General features: G+C 50.2%; 1 protein-coding gene across 1 annotated transcript; it reads left to right on the top strand.

Annotated features, from left to right (window-relative positions):
- The first annotated feature begins 5,535 nt into the window (after positions 1 to 5,535).
- On the top strand, positions 5,536 to 23,422 carry IL22RA1 (interleukin 22 receptor subunit alpha 1). The gene is made up of 7 exons (XM_087445806.1): positions 5,536 to 5,578; positions 8,982 to 9,114; positions 10,056 to 10,234; positions 11,911 to 12,086; positions 17,053 to 17,191; positions 20,935 to 21,056; positions 22,093 to 23,422. Exons 1-7 carry the CDS (start codon positions 5,536 to 5,538, stop codon positions 23,017 to 23,019), a joined length of 1,719 nt encoding a protein of 572 aa, XP_087301932.1. The 3' UTR covers positions 23,020 to 23,422.
- The last annotated feature ends 1,599 nt before the right edge of the window (positions 23,423 to 25,021 follow it).

A 25,021-nucleotide genomic window follows, 5' to 3' on the forward strand; every position in this document is an offset into this window, starting at 1 on the left:
TGAGCTCATTCCTGTTTGCACAAAATAGGACTAAAGTGATGAGAGTTTGGGGGGTCAAAAAAAAAACCAGACCAGATGGTATATCTCTGTCTAAATAATTGAGTCAGTTCCCTGAGTCAATTACTCAAGAGATACTGGTTGGCACCAGGACCCATTCCAGCCCAGGGAGCCCCACCCCTCGGCATGTGATGATACAAGATGATACAGAGGTGTGACGGCTTATATAAATTATCAAGAGTCTTTTTTCCCCTTACTGCCTCTCTAAGTGAGTTGGGAGGAGAAGGTGGGGATCCGGAGATAGGAACCTCAGAGGAGGCTATCCCGAGATAGCCTCAGAGGACACCGTCCTGGTGGGAAAAACCATCAGCAGGAGGTGAGAGGCCCCTCTCCAGGTGTTGATGCCTCCAGGGTGAGTTCTTACATGGCACACCCCACCCCACTCTATGCCTCGGCTTCTCTGGGGACTAAATGGACAATCACGGAAGCCAGATTCCAAGGGGGGCTCAGGATCCCCCCACCCCCAACTCCCATCCCTGAGCTCCAGGCCCTTTCACGGAATGCCCCTCCTCTAAGTAACTCTAATCTGGCCTCTACACCTAAACTGTAGGATGCAATGCCCTTACTTCCCCCATCCCTGGAATTTGGCCTCAGAAACTATCACCAATTCAAACTTCTAAGGGGACACTTACCACTGTCCTCATTGCCCCCTCCTGCATCCCCACGCCTACACACCCAGGAGTCTGGGTTTTTGCAAAGATTTTTAAGGAACCTCATTTGGTCCTTGGTTCCTCATTTTGTAACAGAGGAGACCCAGTGCAGGAGGTGCCCTCCTCAGAAACTGCCAGAGACATCACCTAGTTTAATCCACCCGGCAACACTGAGGAGTAGAGACTAATATTTCCCTCTTGTAGATGAGGAAGCTGAGGGTGAGAGAGGAAGCATCCTGCACACTGCTGGCAAGTGGCAGGGCTAGGATTCGAACCCGGGTCTGTCTGCCCAAAGCCCATATATTGTTCACTTCTTGGCTCCCAGGGGCCATAAGAAACTGTTCCCTCAATCCTGGCATGACACGCAGAATCATCTTAATATTTTTAAGAAGAAGCATGGTTCTTGCCCTGAGAGAGAGCTGAAATCGTAAGCAGAGTCAATAAATGCCCAGCTGAATTTGTGCTTGTGTCGCCGACAATAGCCATGAAGGGAATTATGGGCTGTCAGAGGAGCTTTCCAACCCCAAAGTGACATAGAAGCAAAGGCCATTCAAGCTCCCAGGGCCTTTAGAGGGCTTCTAGACCAAGCCTCCTTTACAGAGAGAGAAACTGAGGCCCAGAGAGGGGACAAGACTATTCAAGGTCACTGGAGTCAGGCGCAGGGCTGGGACCAGTACCAGGCTCCCTACATGGGACATCTGAGTCAATGTCCCCGATTGACACAGCCCAGGCTTGGAGCCAGATGGACTCCAAAGTGAGTCTTATTCTCACGCTTTTCTCTAAGAAGAGGCCGTGGGGTGGGTTGCCAAAGCTTTGTTCCTTGTTCCTCCCACCCATGAATGATCAGGGGCCCCCGTCAGGCTCTCTCACTGCTTCGTCACCAAACGCGGAGACAGCGCAGCCTTTCCCCCACAAAGTGCACCCCACTGCCTTTTGACGCTCACGCTGCTGCAGAACAGGTTCTGGCACCCCTAGGTGTTGAGAGAAGAGACAGGAGCAGCTCACATTCCTGAGTATTTGTCATTTTAGGATGTGCTTACGGATGTTCCACAGCCAGTGTGGAAGCCCTGGCCAGCGCCCCCCAGCACACTTATTCAGTCAGCAAACATTACCAAGTACTTGCTCTATGCCAGCTCATGCTGGACACTGAGATATCAAGGAAACCGAATTACGCCCTTTGTCCCCTTAATCAGCATGGGGGAAACAAATCACACGGTGCGATACGCACTAGGATGCGGGAGCTTCAGGGGACCACAGGAGCACAGAGCTGGGGCTCCTAACCCAACCCCATGGGTGGCTCACATAGAGAAGCCTTCCTGGAGGAAATGAATTTGAGAAGAGGTCTGAAGAATAAACAGGGATTAGACAGGAAAAGAGAGTGGAAAGCATGTTCTGGGCTTGTGGCGCAGCTTGGACAAAGGCTCAGAGGCAAGGTGCGTCGGAGAAATTTATCAGAGAGAAAATAAGTGCGTTTTCCTGGCAGTCTGAGCCAGAGAGAATCAGCAGGGTGAATCTGCTGCTCTGACGGTCAATTCTGTAAGTCAGTGTTGGATAATTGCTCTATATTCAGCCACATGGAGGATACAGAGAAATACAAAGGCTGCTCTTTGCACTGAACGTTTTCTCCCTCACTCGGGAGATAAGAACCACTGAATTTTAGAGATCAGAGAGTGAGATTATCTAGGGAACATCTACCAGTGGTCACAGCCACTCACCAAATCCCCCTAGTAACCAGGAGCAGCCCATCCTAAAGTCAGCCACACCATTGTAGCGAGAACTATTTCCTTAAATCAAAAGTCTTTCCTTTTTAGAGGTAGTTACACAAAAAGGGACTAGACCCTTCCGCACGCAACAGCAAATTCTGATATATGAAGATAGTGCTAGCGTCTCACCTCGTCCTGACCTGAGTCGCTCCTTTCCAGTCTTAAACAGGAGCACAGCTGAAGAATAACATTGGACAAGGCCCAGTGCGCAGCAGACAGGAGCTCTAGAAGGATTTTTAAAGTGAGACTGATGGGCTGGAGTTGTCCGGAGCATCTTGCAGGAGGAGAAATCATCCCAGCCGGCTTTGAAGAAGATGGAGTTTGGCTCAAGGAGAGCAAACAGCATTCTAGGAGGGGGGTACAGCCCAGACAAAGACACTTCTTTAATGCCTATTTGTTTTGTTCAGTAACCTTGCTTTTCCTTAATACAAAATAATATGTTTCCTATAAAAACTATAGAAAATGCAGACGAGCAATGCAAGGAAAATAAAAACCACCTGTAATTCTACTGCCACCCAGACATAACTCCATTAACATTTTCACGTTATAGTTACATCCTTCGAGACTTTTTCCTCTGCGTGTGTATGAATGTGTTTTAACCAGGCTTGTACTATACACAGTTTATGCCACACTTCTTTTCATTTGACGAAATATATTGAATCTTTACCAGGCCACAAAACACTTTTCTCCAGCGTTATTCTGAAGGCTACATTCATCTTGCATTGGGTGGACAGATCCTTATTCATTTAACCAAATTCCTGTTGTTGGACATGAAATTTTTACTCCTTTTTTTTTTTTTTTTTTAACTATTAGAAATGAAGTCTGGGGCCGGCCCGTGGCTTAGCGGTTAAGTGCGCGCGCTCCGCTGCTGGCGGCCTGGGTTCGGATCCCGGGCGCGCACCGACGCACCGCTTCTCCGGCCATGCTGAGGCCGTGTCCCACATACAGCAACTAGAAGGATGTGCAACTATGACGTAAAACTATCTACTGGGGCTTTGGGGGAAAAATAAATAAATAAAATTATATTAAAAAAAAAGAAATGAAGTCTGGATGTTCCCAAGTTCTTTAACAATAATCCAGGTGTCTTCCTTCCCATTAATTGCTCCATAACCATAGTCCCTCATGACTATCGGGAGTCTAGTTCTTCCATCAAGTCCTCTCCTCCGGGTGTTCTCAGAGTGGCCAAAGAAAGCTCACGTTCCACAGATCTAAGAGGGTTGCAGCTTGTCCTCTCGGCCAGCCAGCTGAGATTGCTCCAGATTGCTCCTCTCCCTGCAGCTCGCTTCTCGGCATTTTGTAACCTGTTTCTCTGACCGTGATCTCCCCACACAACCTTATCCCTAAATCATCAAAGGCCCTCTATCCATCATGGTCCATTCAGGGGCACAGAGACCCCTTGAGTCTTTCAAACCAAGGGACTTGAATACGAGCGAGTTGGTTACCCAGATGATGGAAGAGCTGAGAATCCAACCCAGGGCTGGGAAGGAGCCCAGAGATTCACCACAGCAGGAAGCTGCTTCATCCTTTGAGCTAAAGGGAAAAATGGCGGAGTGGGGGGATGTTGTTACCAGAGCCCAGGAGCTGGCCACCTGATGGAAAGACAGTGGTAGCTGCTGGGCTGGCAGGAACTGGAGCCCCAGAGGTGACACAGCCATTGCTGGGGATGCCACTCAAAGCAGAGAAAGAGGGGAAGAAATACCCTGACTTCTCTCCTCCAGCTCTCCAGTCTTCCTCCAGTGCCTCCCATTGGCTGAACCTATCAGGAAGCAGTTGACAAAGGAGTATGGGAAATGTAGTTTCCTGCAAATACAGGAAATGACTGGCATAAGCCATACCTGAATCCCTCAAAGCACAGCTCAAATCTGGCTGTTTTGTCAAACAAACTTTACCAAAGACTCAGGGCTGATGGAAAACAATTACAACACAGAAAAGAAAAACTTAAATACAGTTCCCTGGATATCATGGCCTACTACATCTGAAAGCCAAATCCTATAGGCTCCCTTAGGCAGCAATCCTGCTATCGGCCTCAGCCTGCTGTTGTGTGACTGGGGCCAGTGAAAGTCTCCCCAGGGCAGAGATCTTTGCTTGTGTCCACCCTAGCCAGAGTTCAGGTCCTTCAACCTTCTCTGAGGCCCAGTGAGAAGGAGAAATAATCTCCTAAACACCCATCCCAGTGGATTTCACATTAATCCCTAAGGATGCAGCTCTATAGGGCAGAATGACAGCTTGGGTGAGCAGTTTGAATCTTCATTGTCCCAAACCAAAGGCCCATTCATGAATTTTGTAGCCCACCCCCCGCCCCCACCCACAGCACAGTAGAGTCACTAAAGCTTGGGATCTGTTTTTTTCCTAAGCTTTTGCAGGTCCTAGACCCCAAAGGCTCAAGGTGAGAGTTCCTGGGCTTCTCAGCCTCAGCAGCCTCACTAGGAGGAAAGCTGTCCCAAAGCCCATCATCCAGGCTGGGGGACCCGCTTTGATATGGGGCACAAGGAGAGGCAGCAGCATCCTATATCTCTTCCTGCCAGAAGAAAGCCAGAGAGTCATAGCTTTTCCTTTCCCACAAGGAACATTCTGGAACATATTTTCTGCTCCCCTGTCCAGTTATTTTCCTCAGGGTAAATCCGTGAGAATGGAATTACTGAGGCAAAAGATAGGCATGTGTTGCAGGCTTTTGATACGCAGTGCCAAATTGCTCTCTGATAAGGCTGTATATTATGGATTATTTTTGCCTTTTCTGCCTCTCAGCTCCCTGATAAACCACTAAAGAGTCTTGGGATGAATCAGCCATCAGACCAGATAAACAAGCCAACATGTCACGGTGGCTGTTTTCTGCAAATAGGTAGGGAACTCCCTCGGATCCCGCCCAGGACCTGGAATTTCAAAGCACACGGGCCAGGCACCTTTGTACCCCGCTCTCCACTGCTGAGGTCCCACCCTCCCCTCCTTTCCCCGCCCACGTGCCCATGCCCGGGTGGAGCCAGCTGCCAAGGCGGCAAAGCTTCCCAGCCCTCCCTCTGTGCTCAGCCCAGAGTGGAGGCCAAGAGAGGGCTCTGTGCCCAGCCCCAATGAGGATGCTACTGACTATCCTGGCTGTGGGATCCCTGGTCGGTGAGTGCCCATCACCCTGTGGTCAGACTCTTTCCCACCCCAGGGGCCAACGATCAGGCTTGTCTCCCCGCACCCCACCCAGCCTCAGGACAGGCAGTTTCAGTTTCTTCTCTGCTAGGGCTGAACTGGGTGCCGAGTTTCCTTGGAGAAGTGGAAGCCGGCTCAGGTTACTGGGGAGGATGAGAGGGACCCTCAGACCCTGGGTTCTTCCAGAGACTCAACTGACCTCAAGACTCAAGGAGGCAGCCGACTGTCTGAACTGGGGGCTCCGGATCCCCCACCCCAGTAGATAAAGAATTGGCTTCAGAGAGACGGGCATCCTTTGATCCTCAAATCGTTCTAGTAGAAGTTGTGCCATCCATTTCTCTGCTTCTGGCTGGCACTGACCTGACAAGGGGAGGCGGGGGAGGGACTGGATGGACAAAGCTTCAGTCTGGTCATTGACTCCCTCCACACTCCCGTGGGGGCCTCTTCCAGCCCCTCTTGCTAGATCTGAAAGAGCATTTTCTCACACAGCGGCCAGGTCTGCTGCATTAATAGGTCCTAAAACCCCAGGGCCCTTTTGAAAGCAAGACGAAAGGGCGTAGTTTTCAAATCCAATAAAGTGGATTTTTTGGATTCATCATTACGGAGAAATTTCAGACAGATGAGTGAGATCCTAGATTGTGTCTCTGCTCACTGAGAAATTTAATAAAATTCAGGGAATTTTCTCGAGAAGTGAAAGCATAGTCCTAACTGAAGAGGGGGAGGGATGGCCTCTACAAGGCCCCTTCTAGCTCAAGAGCAGGATGAGGACCACGAAGGGCCGGAGCGTCCCAGTCCCCTGGCCCCAGCCTGTGCTGACTGGATCCAGTGTTTCCAGCTGCTGCCCGGGCCCCTCTGGCGTGACACAAATCCCTACACACTGGGCCCGTGAGAAGCTAAGGAGACTTGATGCATCCCCGAGAGACCCCAAGACATGTTCCTTTAGACCCCACTCATTCTGGGTGGGAGTCTTGGAAGCTCCTGGCCCTGTAAGATGGGGAACCCATGGGAAACAGCCCTTGAGAGATTGTTAAGAGTCAGTAAGGTCACTCAGGGGACCCAGCTTCCCCCTCCCAACATTCTTAGGCTGATTCCAGAGCATGTTGAATTGTTTTTGTTTGTTTTTCCTTAGCTTCTCAACTGGTTGACATAGAGTTGTTTTTTCAGGCAAATAGGAAAACTTCCTTTTATAAAGTCTACCAGTCTGTCAGTCTCTAGACAACACAGGTCTCTCCAGGATTTCACAACGTAGACTTCTACCTGGGGAGTGCAGAAATGACGCAGGCTAAGGAAGGATGGTTTTGAGGAGGAGAAGGATCGAGTAGGGTGGGAGGAGAGGAGAGACATTGTTAGCCCCCAACGCCTCCAAAAAGAGGAGGGCCAGTCAAGGTCCACCCACCCCGCTTCAGGAAGCCAGTTTCAGTTCCCTCCTGAAAAGTGATGCCAACCTCTACCCAACCTTTCCCTCCCGAGCATATCCTAGCCTCAGCCTCGCCCCAACCCACATGGCCCACCCAGGATACTGACCCAACCAGCAACCTTCCCACTGCAGACCCTAACCTACCATGAGGAGAGGCTAAGCCACCCCCAGACAGGCCCTGGCCTTCTCGCAAACCCCACCCTCTCTCTCTCCTGCCCTTGACCTTCTTGAAGCTCTGGCCTTTGCTGCTCTTTCCTTGACATAATCAGCAGTAGACTGGGCAAAGGCCTAAGCTGGAAAAGATGGCCGTGATTCTTTCAAGGCCAGCTTCTCACCTCCCCTCTCCTCCCACTCTCCCCAAGTCACCCTATTACCAGGGGCTCAGGCCACTGATGCTCCCTCCACACAAGAAAGGGTAAACAGGACAGACCCCTCCCTATGCAGTGAATCTCTTGCTTTCCCAGGTCCCCTCCCCTCAGACTCAACACATATATATAAGGACCTACTACATGCTAAACACTCTCATAGACGTTGCCCATTGTATCCACCCCACAACCAGTCCAGCACTGTGACAGATATTGCAGGCTCTGTCACACGGTAACTGTGACCCTGGGCAAATAACCCTCTCTGAGCCTTGGTTTTTCTCATCCACAAAATGGGAATAATGACAGTAGCTGCCTCATCAGGTCATCGTGAGGATTTAATGAAGTAAGAACCCTGTGCCCCTGTGCACTTGAAGTGCGTTTCATAAGTGTCAGCTGCTGGTGGTGTCATTATTGTTTGTATTTACATAGGTAAAATTATTCCCATTTTGGAGATGAAGAAATTGAAGTTCTAACTGCTTAAACAGCAAGGTCACCCTACCCATACATGGCCTCAGTCAGCATCTGGCCCCACTACGATGTCCGTGTGGCTGCAGAAGGTTCCTTTGCCTTCCTAAGAAGGCATGTGGTGGGTGGGCAGGGACTGGTTCCCCCAGCAGAAAGGCAGGAATTCACAAACATCTTCTCCACCCTCGTTTGAAGTTGTTGACTCTGGGCAAGTCACTGAGTTGACGATCTCTAAAATACCGTGAGACTACCTCTAAAACACCAACTTCAGATGGTGTTAAGAAGTGGATGAGAGACAATAACAAGTGTTGGCAAGGAGGTGGGCTCATTGAACTGCTCAAACATTGCTGGTGGGAATGTAAGATGGTGCAGCCACTTTTGAAAACAGTTTGGCAATTCTTCAAAAAGTTCAACATAAAATTTGCATATGACCCAGATAGTCCACTCCTAGCTATACACCCGAGAGAGCTGAAAACATACGTCCGCTTAAAAACTTGTATACAAATGTTGACAGCAGCATTATTCACCATAGCCAAAAAGTGGAAACAACCCAAACGTCCATCAACTGATGAACGGCTAAACAAAATGTGGTGTACCCACACAATGGAATATTATTCAGCCTTAGAAAGGAAATAAGTACTGATTCATGCTACAATATGGATGAACCTTGAAAACATTACGCTAAGTGAAAGAAGCCAGACACAAAAGTCCACATATTGTATAACTGTTTTTATATGAAAACCCCAAATAGGCAAATCCATGGAGACAGAAAGCAGAGAGGTGGTTGCCTAGGGCTGGGGAGAGGAGGAATAGAAAGTGACTGCCATGGACACAGGGTTTCTTTTTGGGGTGATGAAAACGTTCTGGAATTAGATAGTGGTAGTGGTAGCACAATTTTGTGAATATACTAAGAAACCACTGAATTGTATGCTTTAAAACAGTGAATGTATGGAATATGAATTATAGCTCAATGAAAAGAAAAATAAGAAGCGAGGATCAGTGATGGTGAGTTAGCACAGTCTCTGGTGAGTGGGTGCTAGTTCTCACTGCCTCTCACGGGACAGTTCGTTAGGAAGCTGAGGGATGGGGTCCTCGAGCCCACCTGCTCACGGTGCTCCCCTTCCTGCAGCTCACGTTGCTGAGGACACCTCGGATCTTCTTCAGCACGTCAAATTCCAGTCCAGCAACTTTGAAAACATCCTGACGTGGGACAGCGGGCTGGAGAGCGCCCCAGACACAGTCTACAGTGTCGAGTATAAGACGTAGGCTTCCCTCCCAACATGACATCTTTCAACTCTGCTCTGAAACCAACCCTTCCAAGAAAATCCGCCCCCATGTGTCCCCACGCTCCCCATCCCACTGCTGTTACACAGCCCCCCACTGCCAACTATGGCTTTGCTCCTTTATGTTTCTTTTGCAAAGGGAGGAGAAAATCATGGTTAAAAGGGCAGGCTCTGGAGTCAGGCTGCCCAGGCTTGAATGCCAGCTCTCGCCTATATAACTTTGGGCAGTTGGGTAACCTCACCAGGCCTCAGTTTCCCCATCCGTAATGTAAAAATAGCAATAGTACCTTCATCATAGGGTTGTTAAATAGATTAAATAAGATAGTCGTTAGCACGTGCGCCTGGCAAATAATAAGCTACCAATAACTGCCTTATCATTATTGGTGAGACTAGGTCAACAAAAAGTTGTGCCCACCCCCTCCAGCCCATGCCCCCATTCCTGCTCGTCTCCCTTCCCTTGCAGGAAAGGAGGGTTGGCAAGGGCTCAGGAGTCTGCAAACATGCGTTCCATTCCTGGTCCTGCCACTTCGTCCTGTGTCTAGTCACTTTCCCTCTCTGAGCCTCAGTTCCCTCATCTGTAAAATGGGGATAACAGTGCTCACCTCAAAGGGTTATGGTGAGATGAGCCCAGAATGTGGACTCAGACTGGCTGGGGTCAAATCCTGGTTCCCCGCAGACATGCTTCAAACCCCTGGGCCAATTTTACATCTAAGCCTCAGCTTCCTTATTTGAAAAGGAGGGAGGATAATGTCTGAAGCTCACGGGACCATGATGAGGACTAACAGATCACCCACACAAAGGGCCTGGGACACAGAACGTGCTAAGTCAATATTAGCTCTCATTATCGTTGTTAATAAACCACAGGCCCAGTGCCAGACTTGCTCATTAAAGGGGTGCTCCGGCCCCTTCCTTACTGACAGGTACGGAGAGACAGAGTGGCTGGCGAAGGAGGGCTGCCAGCAGATCGCCCGGAAATCCTGCAACCTGACCCTGGAGACTGGCAACCTCACAGAGCTCTATTATGCCAGGGTAACTGCCATCAGCGCAGGGGGCCGGTCAGCCACCAAGATGACCGACCGGTTCAGCTCGCTGCAACACAGTGAGTAGAAGCCCCTCTTATTGCAGGGGAGGGGAGGAGGATGGCCCAGAAGCGACTCTGGGGGGACTAGAGGGGCAGTTAGGGACATGGCTTTTAGGGAAGGCATCCTGACTACAGAGCGCCCCCAGTGAGGTTGTTCATCTTTCTCCATCTCCTTCCCAACCTCCCTAGTTCAGATCACCTTCATCTTGCCTCTCAAATACAACCAAGGCCTCCTAAATCAGTACCCCCAGCGCCGCCTTGACTCTTCCCATCCCTAGTCTTGGTCTCATCTTCAGCATCGCCTGCTAAGTGAGCGTCCCCTCTCCCTGCCCTGACAAACTGATTTCACTAGGTCACCACCTGTTATTCTCTGTCACAATGAACACGTCATTGTCTTCACAGCTCTTATCACAATCTGCGGTTATTGTGTTTGCATACATGAGTATCGTCTGCCTCCCACTCTGAAAAGTGAGCTCCGTGAGGGCGTGTGTGGGCGCAGAACCCACTGTGTTTGCAGCCCTTAGCACAGCGCCTGGCGCATAGGAGATGCTCAATACGTAATTGATGAATGGATGAATATGGGTTGACAAACTCCCCACCCAAGTTAAGCAGGTGGTGATCTTCACCGATTGACTTCACAGCCACATGGTTTTTTTGAGAAAACGAAAAACGAAATTAAATTACTTTCTTCTTAGCTTATTCGTTATATGTGTTTATTGTAGAAAATTTGGAAAATACAGAAATACACACAGAAAAATAAAAGTAGCCAAAGATAACCTGAACATTTAAACATAACTGCAGTTACTAGCAACTGTATCTACTCTTTTGTAATCTGGTTGGTTGTTTGTTTTACATATAATGGTACCATGAATGTTTGCCCACGTCATTAAATATTTTTCCACAACATGATATTTCATGGCTGCAAAATCATCCCTTCTATGGAGGCATTCTAATTTACCTCCCTAATTCCCTTTTTGAGAGCATTTAACTCAGTTTTTCAATTTTATAAAAAACACTAAAGTGAACATTCTTCTAGCTCAGATGTTTTTCATCTTGGAGGTCAGTGGACCCTTGAGGGATTTTTATAAATTAACTTCAGGGGAAATGGGGTTCATGAATCCCCGAAATTGGGTGCAAGATTTTTATACATGCACATTTTGGGGGAGGGCAGATCCATAGCATTCATCAAATTCCCAAAGGGGCCTGTTAACCTGTAAGGGTCATTTAGTTATTTGCAAAATTCCATCTTGAGAGAGATTGAAGTCCTAGGACTGGCCTTTGAGGCTGAATCAATAATAATAGGTGCCCCAAACACTGTTTAGGATATGTAGTTGAACCATCAGTCCCCAAAGCCGTCATTGCCAATAGACTAGGGGAAGGGTGCTCCGGGCAGACTCAAGGTGGGGATGTGGGGGGCTGGGGCAAGAGCATGTTCAATGTGGGGGCCAGTGCCCCTTTCCCTGGCTCTGCCCACCTACCCTTGGTCATCTCTTTGCCAGCCTTAAACCCAAACACCAGTTGCTTGCAGAACTTTCCCCTTCCCACCTGTTTGTGTAGCTGATGCTTTCAGAAGCAGAGCTGGGGTCCGGGGAGAGGAGAGGGGAGGCAGTCAGTTCTCATCGTCCAGGGCAGCCTCAGACATCACCGGCTGATTCTGACATTTTCTCTTCTCTTTTCTCTCTCCCTTTTCCCAGCTACCATCAAACCACCTGATGTGACCTGTATCCCCAAGGTAAGATCCATCCAGATGATTATCCATCCTACCTCCACGCCCATCCACGCAGGGGATGGCCACCGGCTGACCCTGGAGGACATCTTCCAAGATCTGTTCTACCGCTTGGAGCTCCATGTCAACCACACCTACCAAATGGTAAATACACGTGCCGCCCTGCTCCTTCCCTGCCTGGGAAAACCATTTCCCTCTCAATTGGATCGGCATTGCTTTAAGTAGAAAGGAGATGTGTTATATAAATCAGCATTTCCCAAACATGTCCACAACCTCCCTCTTGTCAATTCACATCCACACGGCATGCTAAAGTCTCTGAGAAGTCCTGCAAAACCAAGACTCTGGTTTCAATTTGTTTGATACAACTTCTCTGAAATTTATTTGACCAGAAAAATTCCTTTTATTTTGCATAGTATTTATTTTTTTTACTTTATTTTTTGCCTAATGCCTTCTAATATCCTGGGGAACAACTTCTATTAACACCCTAAAGGGTGTTCTTCGGGAAATGCTGCAATCTGTTTCTACCACTGCAGTTCTTTTCGCTGGTTCTCCACTATCATTGGGAACTGGATACAGGCAGTGTCTTTTTTTTTTTTTTTTGGTGAGGAAGATCAGCCCTGAGCTAACATCCATGCTAATCCTCCTCTTTTTGCTGAGGAAGACCAGCTCTGAGCTAACATTTATTGCAAATCCTCCTCCTTTTTTTCCCCAAAGCCCCAGTAGACAGTTGTATGTCATAGTTGCACATCCTTCTAGTTGCTGTACGTGGGAAGCGGCCTCAGCATGGCCAGAGAAGCAGTGCATCGCTGCGCGCCCGGGATCCAAACCGGGCCGCCAGTAGCGGAGCACGTGCACTTAACTGCTAAGCCATGGGGCCGGCCCCAGGCAGTGTCTTAAGATCGTAATAATGAAAGATGGAAGGCAAGGGCATAAACTGTCAAATGATATACAAGTTATTTCTTTTTGTATTCACAAAATATGTGGTATTTACCCCCTGGCATGTGCCACGAATGTATAATTCCATCTAACGACTACTCCTGCACTCAAGGAGTTTATAACCTAGTGGGTGGGGAGGGAATTAAAACAAGAATTCAAACAGCCGTAGGTAGAGGAAAATAAGGGTATGGTGTGGGGCCGAGCAGGGGGAGGACAGAAAGGAGATGTCAACTCAGAGAGATCTGGAAAAACTTCCAGAAAACTGTCTGGTGCCAGTACCAATTTCTGAGTTATGCTAGATAAGATATGCATATTATGTCATTTAATTTTCACCATGAGGTAGGTACTCCATTTTCCAGATGAAAAAACAGGGGATCAGAGAGGTTAAGTCACTTGCTCGAGATTGCTCAGCAAACAGCATAATGAGGATTCAAATCCAGGTCTGTTCAAATCCCACCTTTTTCCCCCACTGGTTTGCACTGCCCCACCATGATCAAAGAGAAAAGCAGGAAAACTTAGGACATTGTTGGAAAGCACAAAACTGTCAGTTTGGCTGGAGCATAGGGCCACGTAGAACCATTTCTCAAAACATGGTTCCAAACCAACACCATCGGGATCTCCTGCAGCCTTTGTCTAAAATGCAGGTTCTTGGGCCCCTTCCAGTCCACTTAATCAGATTCTACAGTTGCACCCCTGGGATCTGAATTTTAGTGCTTCTTACCTGCCCTGAAGTTTGAGAACCACTGATGGAGAGGAACCATGGGAGATAAACGCGAGAAAACGGCCTGGGGCCATGCTGTCAAGGTCTGGGGTGACGGATGGAGGAATTTTTATTTATTTCAGTAGCCAGGGGGGCAATTAGAAATTATTAAATTGGGAAAGTCCTTATCACAACTATTTTTTGGTAAATATTTGGGGTTTCACTGAATAATTTATTGTTATTGATTTCTGATTTCATTCAGTTCATGGTCAGAGAACACACTCTGTGTGATTTCAGTCCTTTTAAATTTACGGAGACTTGGTTTATGGCCCAGCATATGGCCTGTCTTGGTGAATGTTCCATGTGCACTTGACAAGAACGTGTATCTTGCAGGTGTTCGGTGGAGAGCTCTATAAATATCAATTAGATAAGGGGGACTAATGGTGTTGTTCAGATCTTCTATTTCTTTCCTGCTTTGGGGGAGGTGTGTTGTTCTTTTAATTGCTCAGGGTATTAAAAACTCCAGCTAAGATAGTGGATTTGTCTATGTGCCCCTTTAATTTTCTGCATAATTGAAACTCTATTCTCAGACACATACACATTTATGATCGTTACGGCCTCCTGATAAATTGACCCTTTTATAATTATGAAATGTCCCTTTTTATCTCTAGTAATGCTCTTTGTAGTGAAGTCTGTTTTATCTGCTATGAATATAGCAACTCCCGCCTTCTTATACTCCTAGTTTGCATCGTTTATCTTTTTACATCCATTTATGGACCTCTCCAATCTGTGGTTTCTCCCCTCACTTTCCAGCTGCTGTGATCACCCTGAACTGTCTTCTGCTTATTCAAGCCAGTATGATTACAGAGTTTCTATCTAGATTTTAGCCACCTTATATGGTATAGATGAGGGGCCTGCCTTCAGGCTAAAAGACTTAAAAAAAAAATGGGACATTCATCCAGTGTCATTCCTTTCCTCCTTTCTCCAATATCTGCCTAATTTTCCTTACTCTCCAGTGCCTATAGGAAGTTTTTATTCTGGCCAGAGTTTGTAGTTGTTATTTTAGGCAGGGTTGGTCCAATAGAAATTATAAATTACTGTGAGCAGAATGAAGAGAGATTGAACGTGGAAATGAAAGAGAGATCAGGGTGGGAAGTCAGGGGGCTATTGCAATGGTATAGGCTGGAAATAATAAGAGCCTGAACCAGGATGGAGGCAGTAAAAAAATGCGGGAAGGGAGAATCTTAGGGCATTGGGAGCTCTACTGGAGTGGTATCATGTGGTATTTAATGCGTGCAATTTCAACCATATGAGTTCCACAAATCAATACGTTGTAAAATCCATTTGTGTACTTCTTCACCCACCTTCATCCCTCTCAAAAAAAAAAACCAACAAATAATCGTAAACCTTGGCCTCCATGTGCCTGGAAAAAGAAAGACAGAGCTGAAATGCAAAGAACCAAAGACGAAAATTCTTAGCTTTTGAACTCCCCACAGCACAGCTCCTGCCCTTTAAAGGAAGGTTTATGGGTCATTTCAGGGCAATTAGATACGAAGAATATGAGAGGGGATTTGTCAAAAATGGCTTTAAAGTTTGGGCCTTGGATTTTTGAACAAGAAGGACGCTATTAACAGAATTAGGGAATCAAATCCAGGTGCAGGGTTGGGGTTGGGATGGGGCAGGACCCAGACAGAGGAGATCAGCATGTTTGGACATGTTGAGTTAGAGATGCCCACAGAGTGCTATCCAGGAGGGAGCTGGCAGTGCACCTTAGGAACTCTGTAACTCTTACTGAGACAAGTTTAGGAGTTATCCACACATTGGTGATCACGGGAGCCATGGGTCCAGATAAGATCACTAAGTGAGAGAGTATGTGGACAGAGCAGAACACGTGGATGAAGAGCGAATCTTGCAGAACAACACTGAGGGGCTGAAACCAGTGAAAGAGCCATCAGAGAGGTAGGAGGAGAACCGGAATGATGGAATGAGACAGCCCAGGGGCGAGTTCAAGGTGAAAGACGTTAGAGACATACAGGAGGGCGAGAACTGCAAAGCAGCTCCAGCAGAAGGATCTGCAGATGCAAAGGAGCAAGGGCTTGTTTCCACAAGCAAGGTGTTTGCAGGAGCGACAGGCATTCAGCATCGCCAGAGCCCGAAGGGCCAGGACACTGTAGAGAGAGATGAGCGGACAGGGAGGCAGGGACCAGGGTTTTATCCTATAATATGGGCCGGGCCCTCAAAGGATTTTGAATAGAGGAGCATTGTAAGTGTACTAATCCTTTAGAAAGATCACTGTGGCACCAGGATGAATATGGAAGTGGACGGGGGCAAAACCAGAGACAGGTGACCAGTTAGGAGGCTACTGCAAAAGTCCAGGCTGAAGATGTTGAGGCCCAGTTAAGGCAGAAGCAATGAAGAAGGCAAGAGAGGGATGGATATTCAAAGGGTTTTTGATGTTTAATAAAGGAGAATGAGGAAGAGAAGGAGGAGAAATAGAAGAAGGAGGGACGGTGAGGTGGTGGTGGTGGTGGTGATGGTGGTGATGATGGTGGTGGTGGTGGTGGTGGTGGTGGTGGCGGTGACGGTGGTGATGGTGATAGCGATGGTGGTGATGATGGTGGTGGTGGTGGTGATGGTGGTGGTAGCGGTGGTGGGGTGGTGATGGTGCTGGTGGTGGTGATGGTGGTGGTGGTGGTGGTGGTGGTGGTGATGGTGATGGTGATGGTGGTGGTGGTGGTGGTGGTGGTGGTGGTGATGGTGAGGGTTGTAATGGTGATGGTGGTGGTGGTGGTGGTGGTGGTGATGCTGGTGGTGGTGATGGTGGTGGTGGTGGTGGTGGTGGTGGTGGTGATGATGGTGGTGGTGGTGGTGGTGGTGGTGGTGGTCGTGGTGGTGATGGTGGTGGTGATGGTGGTGGTGGTGGTGGTGGTGATGGTGGTGGTGGTGGTGGTGGTGGTGGTGGTGGTGGTGGCGTTGATGGTGGTGATGGTGGTGGTGGTGATGGTGGTGGTGGTGGTGGTGGTGATGGTGGTGGTGGTGGTGGTGGTGGTGGTGGTGATGTTGATGGTGGTGGTGGTGGTGGTGGTGGTGGTGGTGGTGGTGGTTGTGGTTGTGGTGGTGGTGGTGGTGATGATGGTGGTGGTAGCAGTGGTGGGGTGGCAATGGTGGTGGGGGTGGCAGTGTGGGGGGGTGCAGATGGTGGTGATAACAACAGCAGCTAGTATTTATACAGTGCTTACTATGTGCCAAGAAAGTACATGGAGCTTGGCGACTGACTGGATTTGGGGATAAACAGAAGGTAGGGGAATGGGAACGGAGCATTGCAAACTGACCCACCAGTTTCTGGTTTGGCGAGCTGGTGGTACCATTTTACTGACTGCAGTAACCCAGGCAGAGGTGTGAGCCGGCTTGCTTGGGCTCCATATGGAGCTTGGCGTGTAAGAGGAGTCACTCTGGCTTCTCTGTCAAATTCAGCACCTTGGAGGGAAGCAGAAAGAATACGAGTTCATCGGCCTGACCCCTGACACGGAGTTCCTTGGGACCATCGTGATTTTTGTTCCAACCTGGTCCAAAGAGAGCGCCCCCTACGTGTGCCGAGTGAAGACGCTGCCAGGTAAGTCCAGCTGAAGCCAAAGGCAGGTGGGACTCCTGAATTCGAGTCTTGACTCCGCACTTGCCCCTCTGTAACCAAGGTGAGGCTTGGCAGCTCTAAAAACCTGTGGAAGGGTTATCAGTGTAAGCCAGTCTTTGTTTATCCATGAATGAGGTAGCTGATGGGTTATCACGGCGCGTGTTTAATCTCCACCTTCCACCCTATATGTGGATTTCCTCTCCCTGGCAAGCTTTGTGTGTATCCTGGCAAGGCAAATTTACCTTAATATTAACCCAAGTGAGATATACTGGAAAACAATCTGCAGAAGGGGGAGCAGAGAAGATAAAAAGATCCCTCGATATCTTCCAAAGTCAAGTAACAATAACAGTGATGATAACTAGCATTTTTGCAGTACAACCACGGACCGGGACTTCTAAGCTCAATCCTCATGAGCAATCTGTGAGGCAGGTATTATTAACCACTTTCGTTTTACTGGGGAAACTGAGGTTCAGAGTGGTTGAGTAACTTGCCCAAGATCACACAGGTGGCAAGGGAGAGAAACAGGCCTAATTCTGGAGACCACGTTCTCACCACTGCGCTACCGCAGCAATAGTTTTGAGTCATCGCTCAGTGAGATGGTGCCCCATGCTCCCTTCCTCTAGCACATTGAAACTCGACTCGTCATGGGCATCGTGATATTTTTATTAGTGTTATTTTCTTAGAGATAGAAATGTTGTAATGCTCAGAGCTGCAAGTTTAGACGACGAAAGCGATAGCAGTGGATTGGATGGATCTGGAACGACAGTCTCCACCTTAGTGATCAAGTTCAGATGAACGATGTCAGTAGGAGATTTCAATTCTCATGAACAGAGGTGAGGCGGCTGCTCGAGGCTGGGCCCTGGGGTGTAACAGCAGCTGGGTAGAATCACCATCGTAGCTTCTGGTCCTCACCTTTGTTCAGAAGCTCAACTCATCCGCTTCCCCAAGAGCTCACAGGACACTGATTCCTCCCCCCGAGTCCCAGAGCGTTAATTTTCAGGGGAAGATGGGCCTGGTGGAACAGGCGGCACTGGCCACTTGCACAGGGCATGCCCTTCCTGGGGAACGGGCCGCTGGGGAGACCAGAATAGACCTTGGCAAGAGGAGAAGCAGAGGAAGGAAATCAACTTTACAGGCACTAAGCTGGGAGCCTATATATGACTTGTGATCCTCTCCCCGGGTCTGTACCAGACAAATCTCGCCCATTCCTGGCCGGCCCCTGCCCCACCCCTGCCCCATCTGCTTTTGGACAACATGCAGACAACTCCATCCTTATCTTTCGGTTGGCTTCTCCTTACAAGACCTAGCTCACACTATGATACTATCTTTTTCTAGAACTTTATCTGCTCTTATACAAATCACACTTCTTGGTGGCTATTTCTTGCCAACATATAGAAGGCACTTTATCCTTAAAAAGAAAGTATTTTAATAACAATTCCTACCATTTATTAAGTACCTACTCTATTGCCAAGCACTATGTTAAATGCTATACATATATTATCCCATGTAATCTTTATAACAATCCTGCAAGTTGGATACCATCATCCTCACTTTCTCCTCCCACAGAGGAGGAACTCTGGCTCAGAGAGATTAAGCAACTTGCCCGTGATTACACAGCTGGTCAGTGAACCTAGTTAGGTTCATCTGATCCTGAAACCTGGGCTCTAACCACCACTTTGCAATTTTGTTTACAGCTAGTTCCCTCTACTGCACACTTCCTCCTCTTACTTCCATTTCAGAGTGATATGTCCTGCCCTAGACCCCGTATCCTGAGGTCTGTCTTATCCCCAGAGCCCAGAATCCCCACTTTATCTACCTCTCAGGACGTCTTGGAGCACCACAGAGCATCATCCCATATTCCTGGGCTCTAAGAGTCATCTCACCCCATATCCTAATTTTACAGATGAGGAAACTGAGGCATCATTGTGTAGTGGCTGTGAGGATGAGCTTTGGAGTGACACATGTCAATCCTGCCTTCTCCACTGAGTAGCTGTGTGACCTTGGTCAAGTCACTTAACCTCTCTGAGACTCAGCTTCATTATCTGTAAGAAGGAAACATCCCTGGCCCTCTGTGTTTGGTGAGATAACATAGATAGAGCACCCTGCACAGTGCATGGCATGTAATAAGAAAGAGTTCAATAATTGCTGGCTACTGTCATTAATAAATAGTAGACCAGAGAGGGTGGTGCAGCAGAGAGAAGGTTGCTCAGCATATCAGTGGCTGAGCCAGACCTCTAAAACCCCACACTCCTTACTCCCAGGCCAGTATTATTTTTATTATTCCATCCCGCCTCCCCAAGGGTGAAATGGCATATAGGAATGTTCCAAGTCCCTATTCTGTCCTGGTACAAGGAGCAGCAGTTTTCCAGTAACATTAGGCATGTCATGTAGGCACATTCAGGTCGTATCTTCTCCCTGGAGCAGTGCCAGGCCAGGGAACAGGGAACCACTGAAGCGGGAAGCTGACCCAGAGAGGCCTGAGCCACAAGGGCTGGGGGAGGAGCGAGGAGTGGGCTACAGGCAGAGGCTCCGGTGATTCCCAGGGTTCACAGCAATTGCCAAGGTCATTGGTAGCTGGTGATCAACTTCCCAAACTGAAGCCACACGGGGCCAGGAACGGACGGCGGGTGACTTGGAGAGTCAAGGCCCCTGCATAATACAAGTTGCCAGTTTTAACAAAAACTCCAACTAACTCCAAATTCCACGTGTGTCATGCCGAGATCGGGCTGCATCCATCCCAAAGATGCAGGACCATGGGGAGCAGGCTCAGCACTAAAGCCCTTGGTTGTCCCTCTTCTCCCATTTTAGAAAGGGCGGTGCCTCCCCAGGCTCCCTCCTGAGCAGGGTCTTCCCTGACACCCAGCCCATTACTTGGGTAGGGAGGTAGAAAGGATGGGCACCTCCCATTGTCACTTCTCCCCTCCTTCCACCTCTGCCCTACACCCGCTGCAGGGAGGCAGGACCATCCTCAGACCCAGGAAAGAGGGGCCCACTTTAGAAGGCCTAGCTCTGGCCCTGCTCTGGCCATGGCCCTCCCCACAAGATGATGAGTCCTTAAGTGCAGGTAGGCAGGTCCCCTTGGAGCCTGTGGTCTCCCTTCCAGACCACACTCTGAATACCTGAGACCCCGAAATTCCCTGTTCGAATGGCCCGAGCCTGTGTCTGGTTTAGGCAGACATATCCTTGGGTCCTTCTTCCAGAGGGCAGACACCCTTTCAATGTGCAGGCCCTGGGCCCAAACAGTGGCCAACAGGCAGCTATTTGCGGGGGGGCCTGGACGAGCTTGGCTGTGTGGGCTGGGAGTCCATATCCCTGTGCCCCTGGCCCCTGGTAGTGTGGGATGGAGCCGGGGTGGGCTAGGAGCCTGTGGCAGGCTCTCCCTGCACCTCCACATCTCAGCACAGAACACTGAGGAGCCCAAGAATTCAAAATTCAAACCTGGCCTTCCAGGGTGTTATGAAAACTATATTCATCAAGGTGGGAGCATATTTTCTATAATAGTGTAAAAACATGATTTACAAATTCTGAATGTTTAGATGTATGGTACGTGGCCCTCCATCTGTACTCTGGCCTGCCCTGCAAATATTAGGGGTAAGAGAAGCCTTCTCGAGCCTGGCCCAAGAGGGCAGGAGAGGAAAAGCCCCAAGTCTGCAGCATCCACGCTGGGCTGGGGTCCAGGTCAGATCCAGCCTCAGCCTACCTGCTCTGTCCTCTTCACTCACCAGATCGGATGTGGACCTACGCCTTCTCAGGGGCCTTCCTGTTCTCCACGGGCTTCCTCGTCGCCGGGCTCTGCTACCTGAGCTACAGATACGTCACCAAGCCGCCTTTACCTCCCAACTCCCTGGTGAGCAGTCGCACCTGGGGCAGGAGGGAGGGGTCCAGGGGAGGGCATGGGCCCAAGGACCCCTGGCTCTCCCTGAAGGGCAGGGATCAGCACACAAAGCAGAAAACTAGGCCTCGTGTCTCCCCTCCAACCTAAAGTCGACAAAGACGTGGCCCAGCAGGTCTTGGGGTGGACTGAAGGGGGTGGGTGATCAGAAAGAGTGGACACAGAATAGAAAACCCACGCGCTTGAAAGCAGCCAGGGCCGGGCAGGTCACGTGGGACCAAGAGTGGTGGGCACCGAGGGGCGCCCCGGAGCTCACACCCTGTCCAAATGGGCCGCCAAGTACTGCCACCTAGGAAGGCAGGCCCAGGTTGCCAGATCTTCACATTTTTTCAAGAGAAGTCAGAATTTCAGATTGTAATGTGAAATCTCCCAATTTGCAAACACTGACCGCTGATTTTTTAAATGCGGAGCCCTCTGCCAACCACACAAGTCACACGGGCAGCCCCAGTCAGGCCGCCAGCGCTGTGTCTCTGCTAAAGCAGTAGGACCCGCTGCAGGGGCCCAAGCTGAGCTGTCTGGGGCTCCAGGGGCAGGCTCTCACCCCTCCCGGGGCGTCTCACTCAATGTCAAAGCCCACATAAGCCATTTCCTGTAAAACTCTCCGGCCTCCCCTGACCCCCCCACCCCTTTCCCACCTCGCCCCCTACATCAGGCCCTTAGGTACCCATGAGCAAGGAGCAGTGTGGGCCACCACCTCGACCCTCCCCAAGCCTGAGCCAGCTACTTCCTGGCCTATCTACCTCCTAGAGACCCACAGCCTAGATCTCTCTCCCCGAGATAACCCGGACTTCAGGAGTGGCTCTCAACTGAGGGCCCAGCACGTAGAGGAGCCTCCAGGAAGTGAAAGGCATGTGCGACACATGCATCTTGAAAAAGCCCCCAGGTGGTCTGCCCTTCCCCCTGCCTCCCCATGGAGGACCTCACCCGCCCGCGGCCCCCCAGGGAGCTTAGGACGTGCCCTAACGGGTGGACTGTTGTTGTCCCCGTGCAGAACGTCCAGCGCGTCCTGACATTCCAGCCTCTGCGCTTCATCGAGGAGCACATCCTGATCCCCGCCTTTGACCTCAGCGGCCCCGGCGGTCCGGCCCAGCCTGTCCAGTACTCCCAAGTCAAGGTCTCTGGGCCCAGGGAGCCCCCAGGAGACCCACGACGGCACAGACTGTCCGAGGTCACCTACCTCGGGCAGCAGGACATCATCCTCCAGCCCTCCGGAGTGCCACCTCACCAGACACTCCCCACACTGTCCTATGCCCCACAGACTGCCCCTGAGGTCCCAGCCTATGCACCTCAAGTGAGCCCCGAAGCTAAACCCCCATTCTACACTTCACAGGCCACCTCTGAGGTCCAGCCTCCCTCCTACAACCCTCAGGCCGCTCGGGACAGCTGGCCTCCTTCCTATGGGATATGCATGGAAGGCTCTGGCAAAGACTCTCCACCAGTGACACTCGCTAGTCCCAAACACCTCAGGTCTATAGGTCAGCTCCAGAAAGAGGCACCAGCTGGAAGCTGTATCCCAGGTGGCCTTTCTCTGGAAGAGGTGACCTCCTTGGCTATGGAGGACCCCCAAGAAGCAAAATCCTTCCACATGGACAGCACACCTGACCCTGATGTGCTACACAGAGGGGAACCAGGGACAGCAGGGTACCTAAGGGGCCAGCTGCCCCTCCTATCCTCTGTCCAGATCGAGGGCCACCCCATGCCCCTCCCTTTGCACACTCCTTCCCTCCCATGTTCCCCCACGGACCAGGGTCCAAGTCCATGGGGCCTGCTGGAGTCCCTCGTGTGTCCCAAGGATGAGGATCCAGTGTCCGACACTGAGGCCAAGAGCCTAGCCCCTCGGGCCTCAGACGTGGAGCAGCCTGTGGAGCTGGACTCTCTTTTCAGAGGCCTGGCCCTGACCGTGCAGTGGGAACCCTGAGCGGAGAATGGGGCGGGCCTGGGGCTTCCTCACATCCCCGCCCCAACCTCACATCCGCAGCCGTCACTCCCATGCCCAACCAGGCTGCACACTCTGCAGCAGCCTCAGGTGGGCGCCCTCAAGAGAACAAGAGGAAGAGGGATGCTGGGCCCTGCCAGGGGTGAGCTCCCGCTGGAGCAAAAAGACCTGATGAGGACTCCAGCCAGAGGAGTTCCAGGGGTGTATCGTGTGCAAATGTGTGCACTGAGCTCTGCAGGGCGGAACAGGACAGTCAGAGGGTGGCGAGTCAATGCCGGGAGACTTCCTGGAGATCCAGGGCCCCAGCTCCCAATACACTGGACATGAAGTTCTCCAGGAACCCACCTCTCTCCACCCCATTTTTGGGGTCAGTTTTGTAATCTAGTTTGACAGACAGTGAGGTCTCTGCCTCCTCTGTGATTCCCCAAAGGTGGGAAAAGGAGCCTAGAAAAGGACGGCTCATAGCAGGCTAGGCAGAACCAGAACAACCTGCACTTCTGCCAAGGCCGGAGGCAGCATGATGGCAAGACTCCAGGGAGGGGTGCGGCCTGGGGCTCATTCCCAACCAGACTACCGCCTGAAATTTCACCATTTCAGTTTTGTTCCTCTGCTGGAGGCTTTACCCCAAGTGAAATGCAGGTCCACCAAGGAGAGAAAACACACAAATCTTTTCTGTCGGCAGCCGTTTCAGACCCCGTCCTGACAGCGGGGTCTGAAAGGAACATGGGGCCACGTAGCCTCTGAAGCAGACGCAACAACAAACTGTACTTACTTCACAACTTTGGAAACTCAGCCTTGGGCCCAGCCCATCTGAGTTCAAATTCCAGCCTTATTACTTACCAGCTGTGAGACTTTAAGCATATGAATCACTCCTCAAAAACCTCAGTTTCCTCCTCCATAAAGTGGGGATAATAACACCTACTCCGTGTGGTTGTGGTGAGGATGAAATTAAATAGCGTCTGTAAAGAGCTTAATAGTGCCTGGCACACGGGTGGTGCCAATAGATGGTAGCTATTTCCTGTCGTGGTTTGTTTATTTTTTTAATTTTTATTTATTTATTTTTCCCCCAAAGCCCCAGTAGATAGTTGTCTGTCATAGCTGCACGTCCTTCTAGTTGCTGTATGTGGGACGCGGCCTCAGCATGGCCGGAGAAGCGGTGCGTCGGTGCACGCCCGGGATCCGAACCCGGGCCGCCGGCAGCGGAGCGCGTGCACTTAACCGCTAAGCCACGGGGCCGGCCCCCTGTCATGGTTTTTTAAAATCGGACAGCACAGGGAGGGACCCATCCCTAGTTCAGGTTGGCTTTGGACTGGGCATTTTCTCATGGGCTCAGATTATCCTGATTTCTTCCTGATTTCCATCCTGATTTCAGGATAGCTCCAGCCAAGCCAGAGGGGCTGGACTGCCTGGGGGTGGGGGGAGCAGAGGAAGGGATTGCAGGGCCCTCTGGAAACGGGGCCCAGAGTCAAATAGAACCTCCTCTCTGAGGTCATAGGCAAAAGCTGTTTTGGGTCTGGCAGCATATTCTCAGAGGACCTCCTTTGCACAGAGCCCCCAGGCCTGCCTCCCTGACGCCCCGGCAGAGGGTGCAGTGCCACCTTGCCCTCCCGCCCCTGTGTCCACTCCTACGAAAGGAAAGGGCCCCTTGCTCTGTGCTTTCAGAGTGCTGTCACATCCTTTGTTTCATTTGCACGTGAGATGACCCCTATGATAGGGAAACTGAGGCCCACAGAGGAGAAGAGACTCACCCAAGGGCGCCCTCTTGAGGCCATGACACAGTTGGAGCTCAAATCTAGCGCTTTTTGTTTTCATCAAGAGAAGGAACTTTCCACAGCAGTCTGGATTCTTGGAGGATGAGACCAATAGGGCATAAGGAGAGGAGGGGCCAATGGGTCCCTGAGGGGCAAGTGCCCACATCACCCTCCTGTCCCAAAGCCCTGTCTGAACATTTCTGAGAGACAGGATCAAAGTACGGTTGCCTCAG

The sequence above is a fragment of the Ceratotherium simum genome, chromosome 22, assembly GCF_057802395.1.
Source record: "Ceratotherium simum simum isolate JZ-2026a chromosome 22, ASM5780239v1, whole genome shotgun sequence".
Classification (NCBI taxonomy): Eukaryota; Metazoa; Chordata; class Mammalia; order Perissodactyla; family Rhinocerotidae; genus Ceratotherium; species Ceratotherium simum.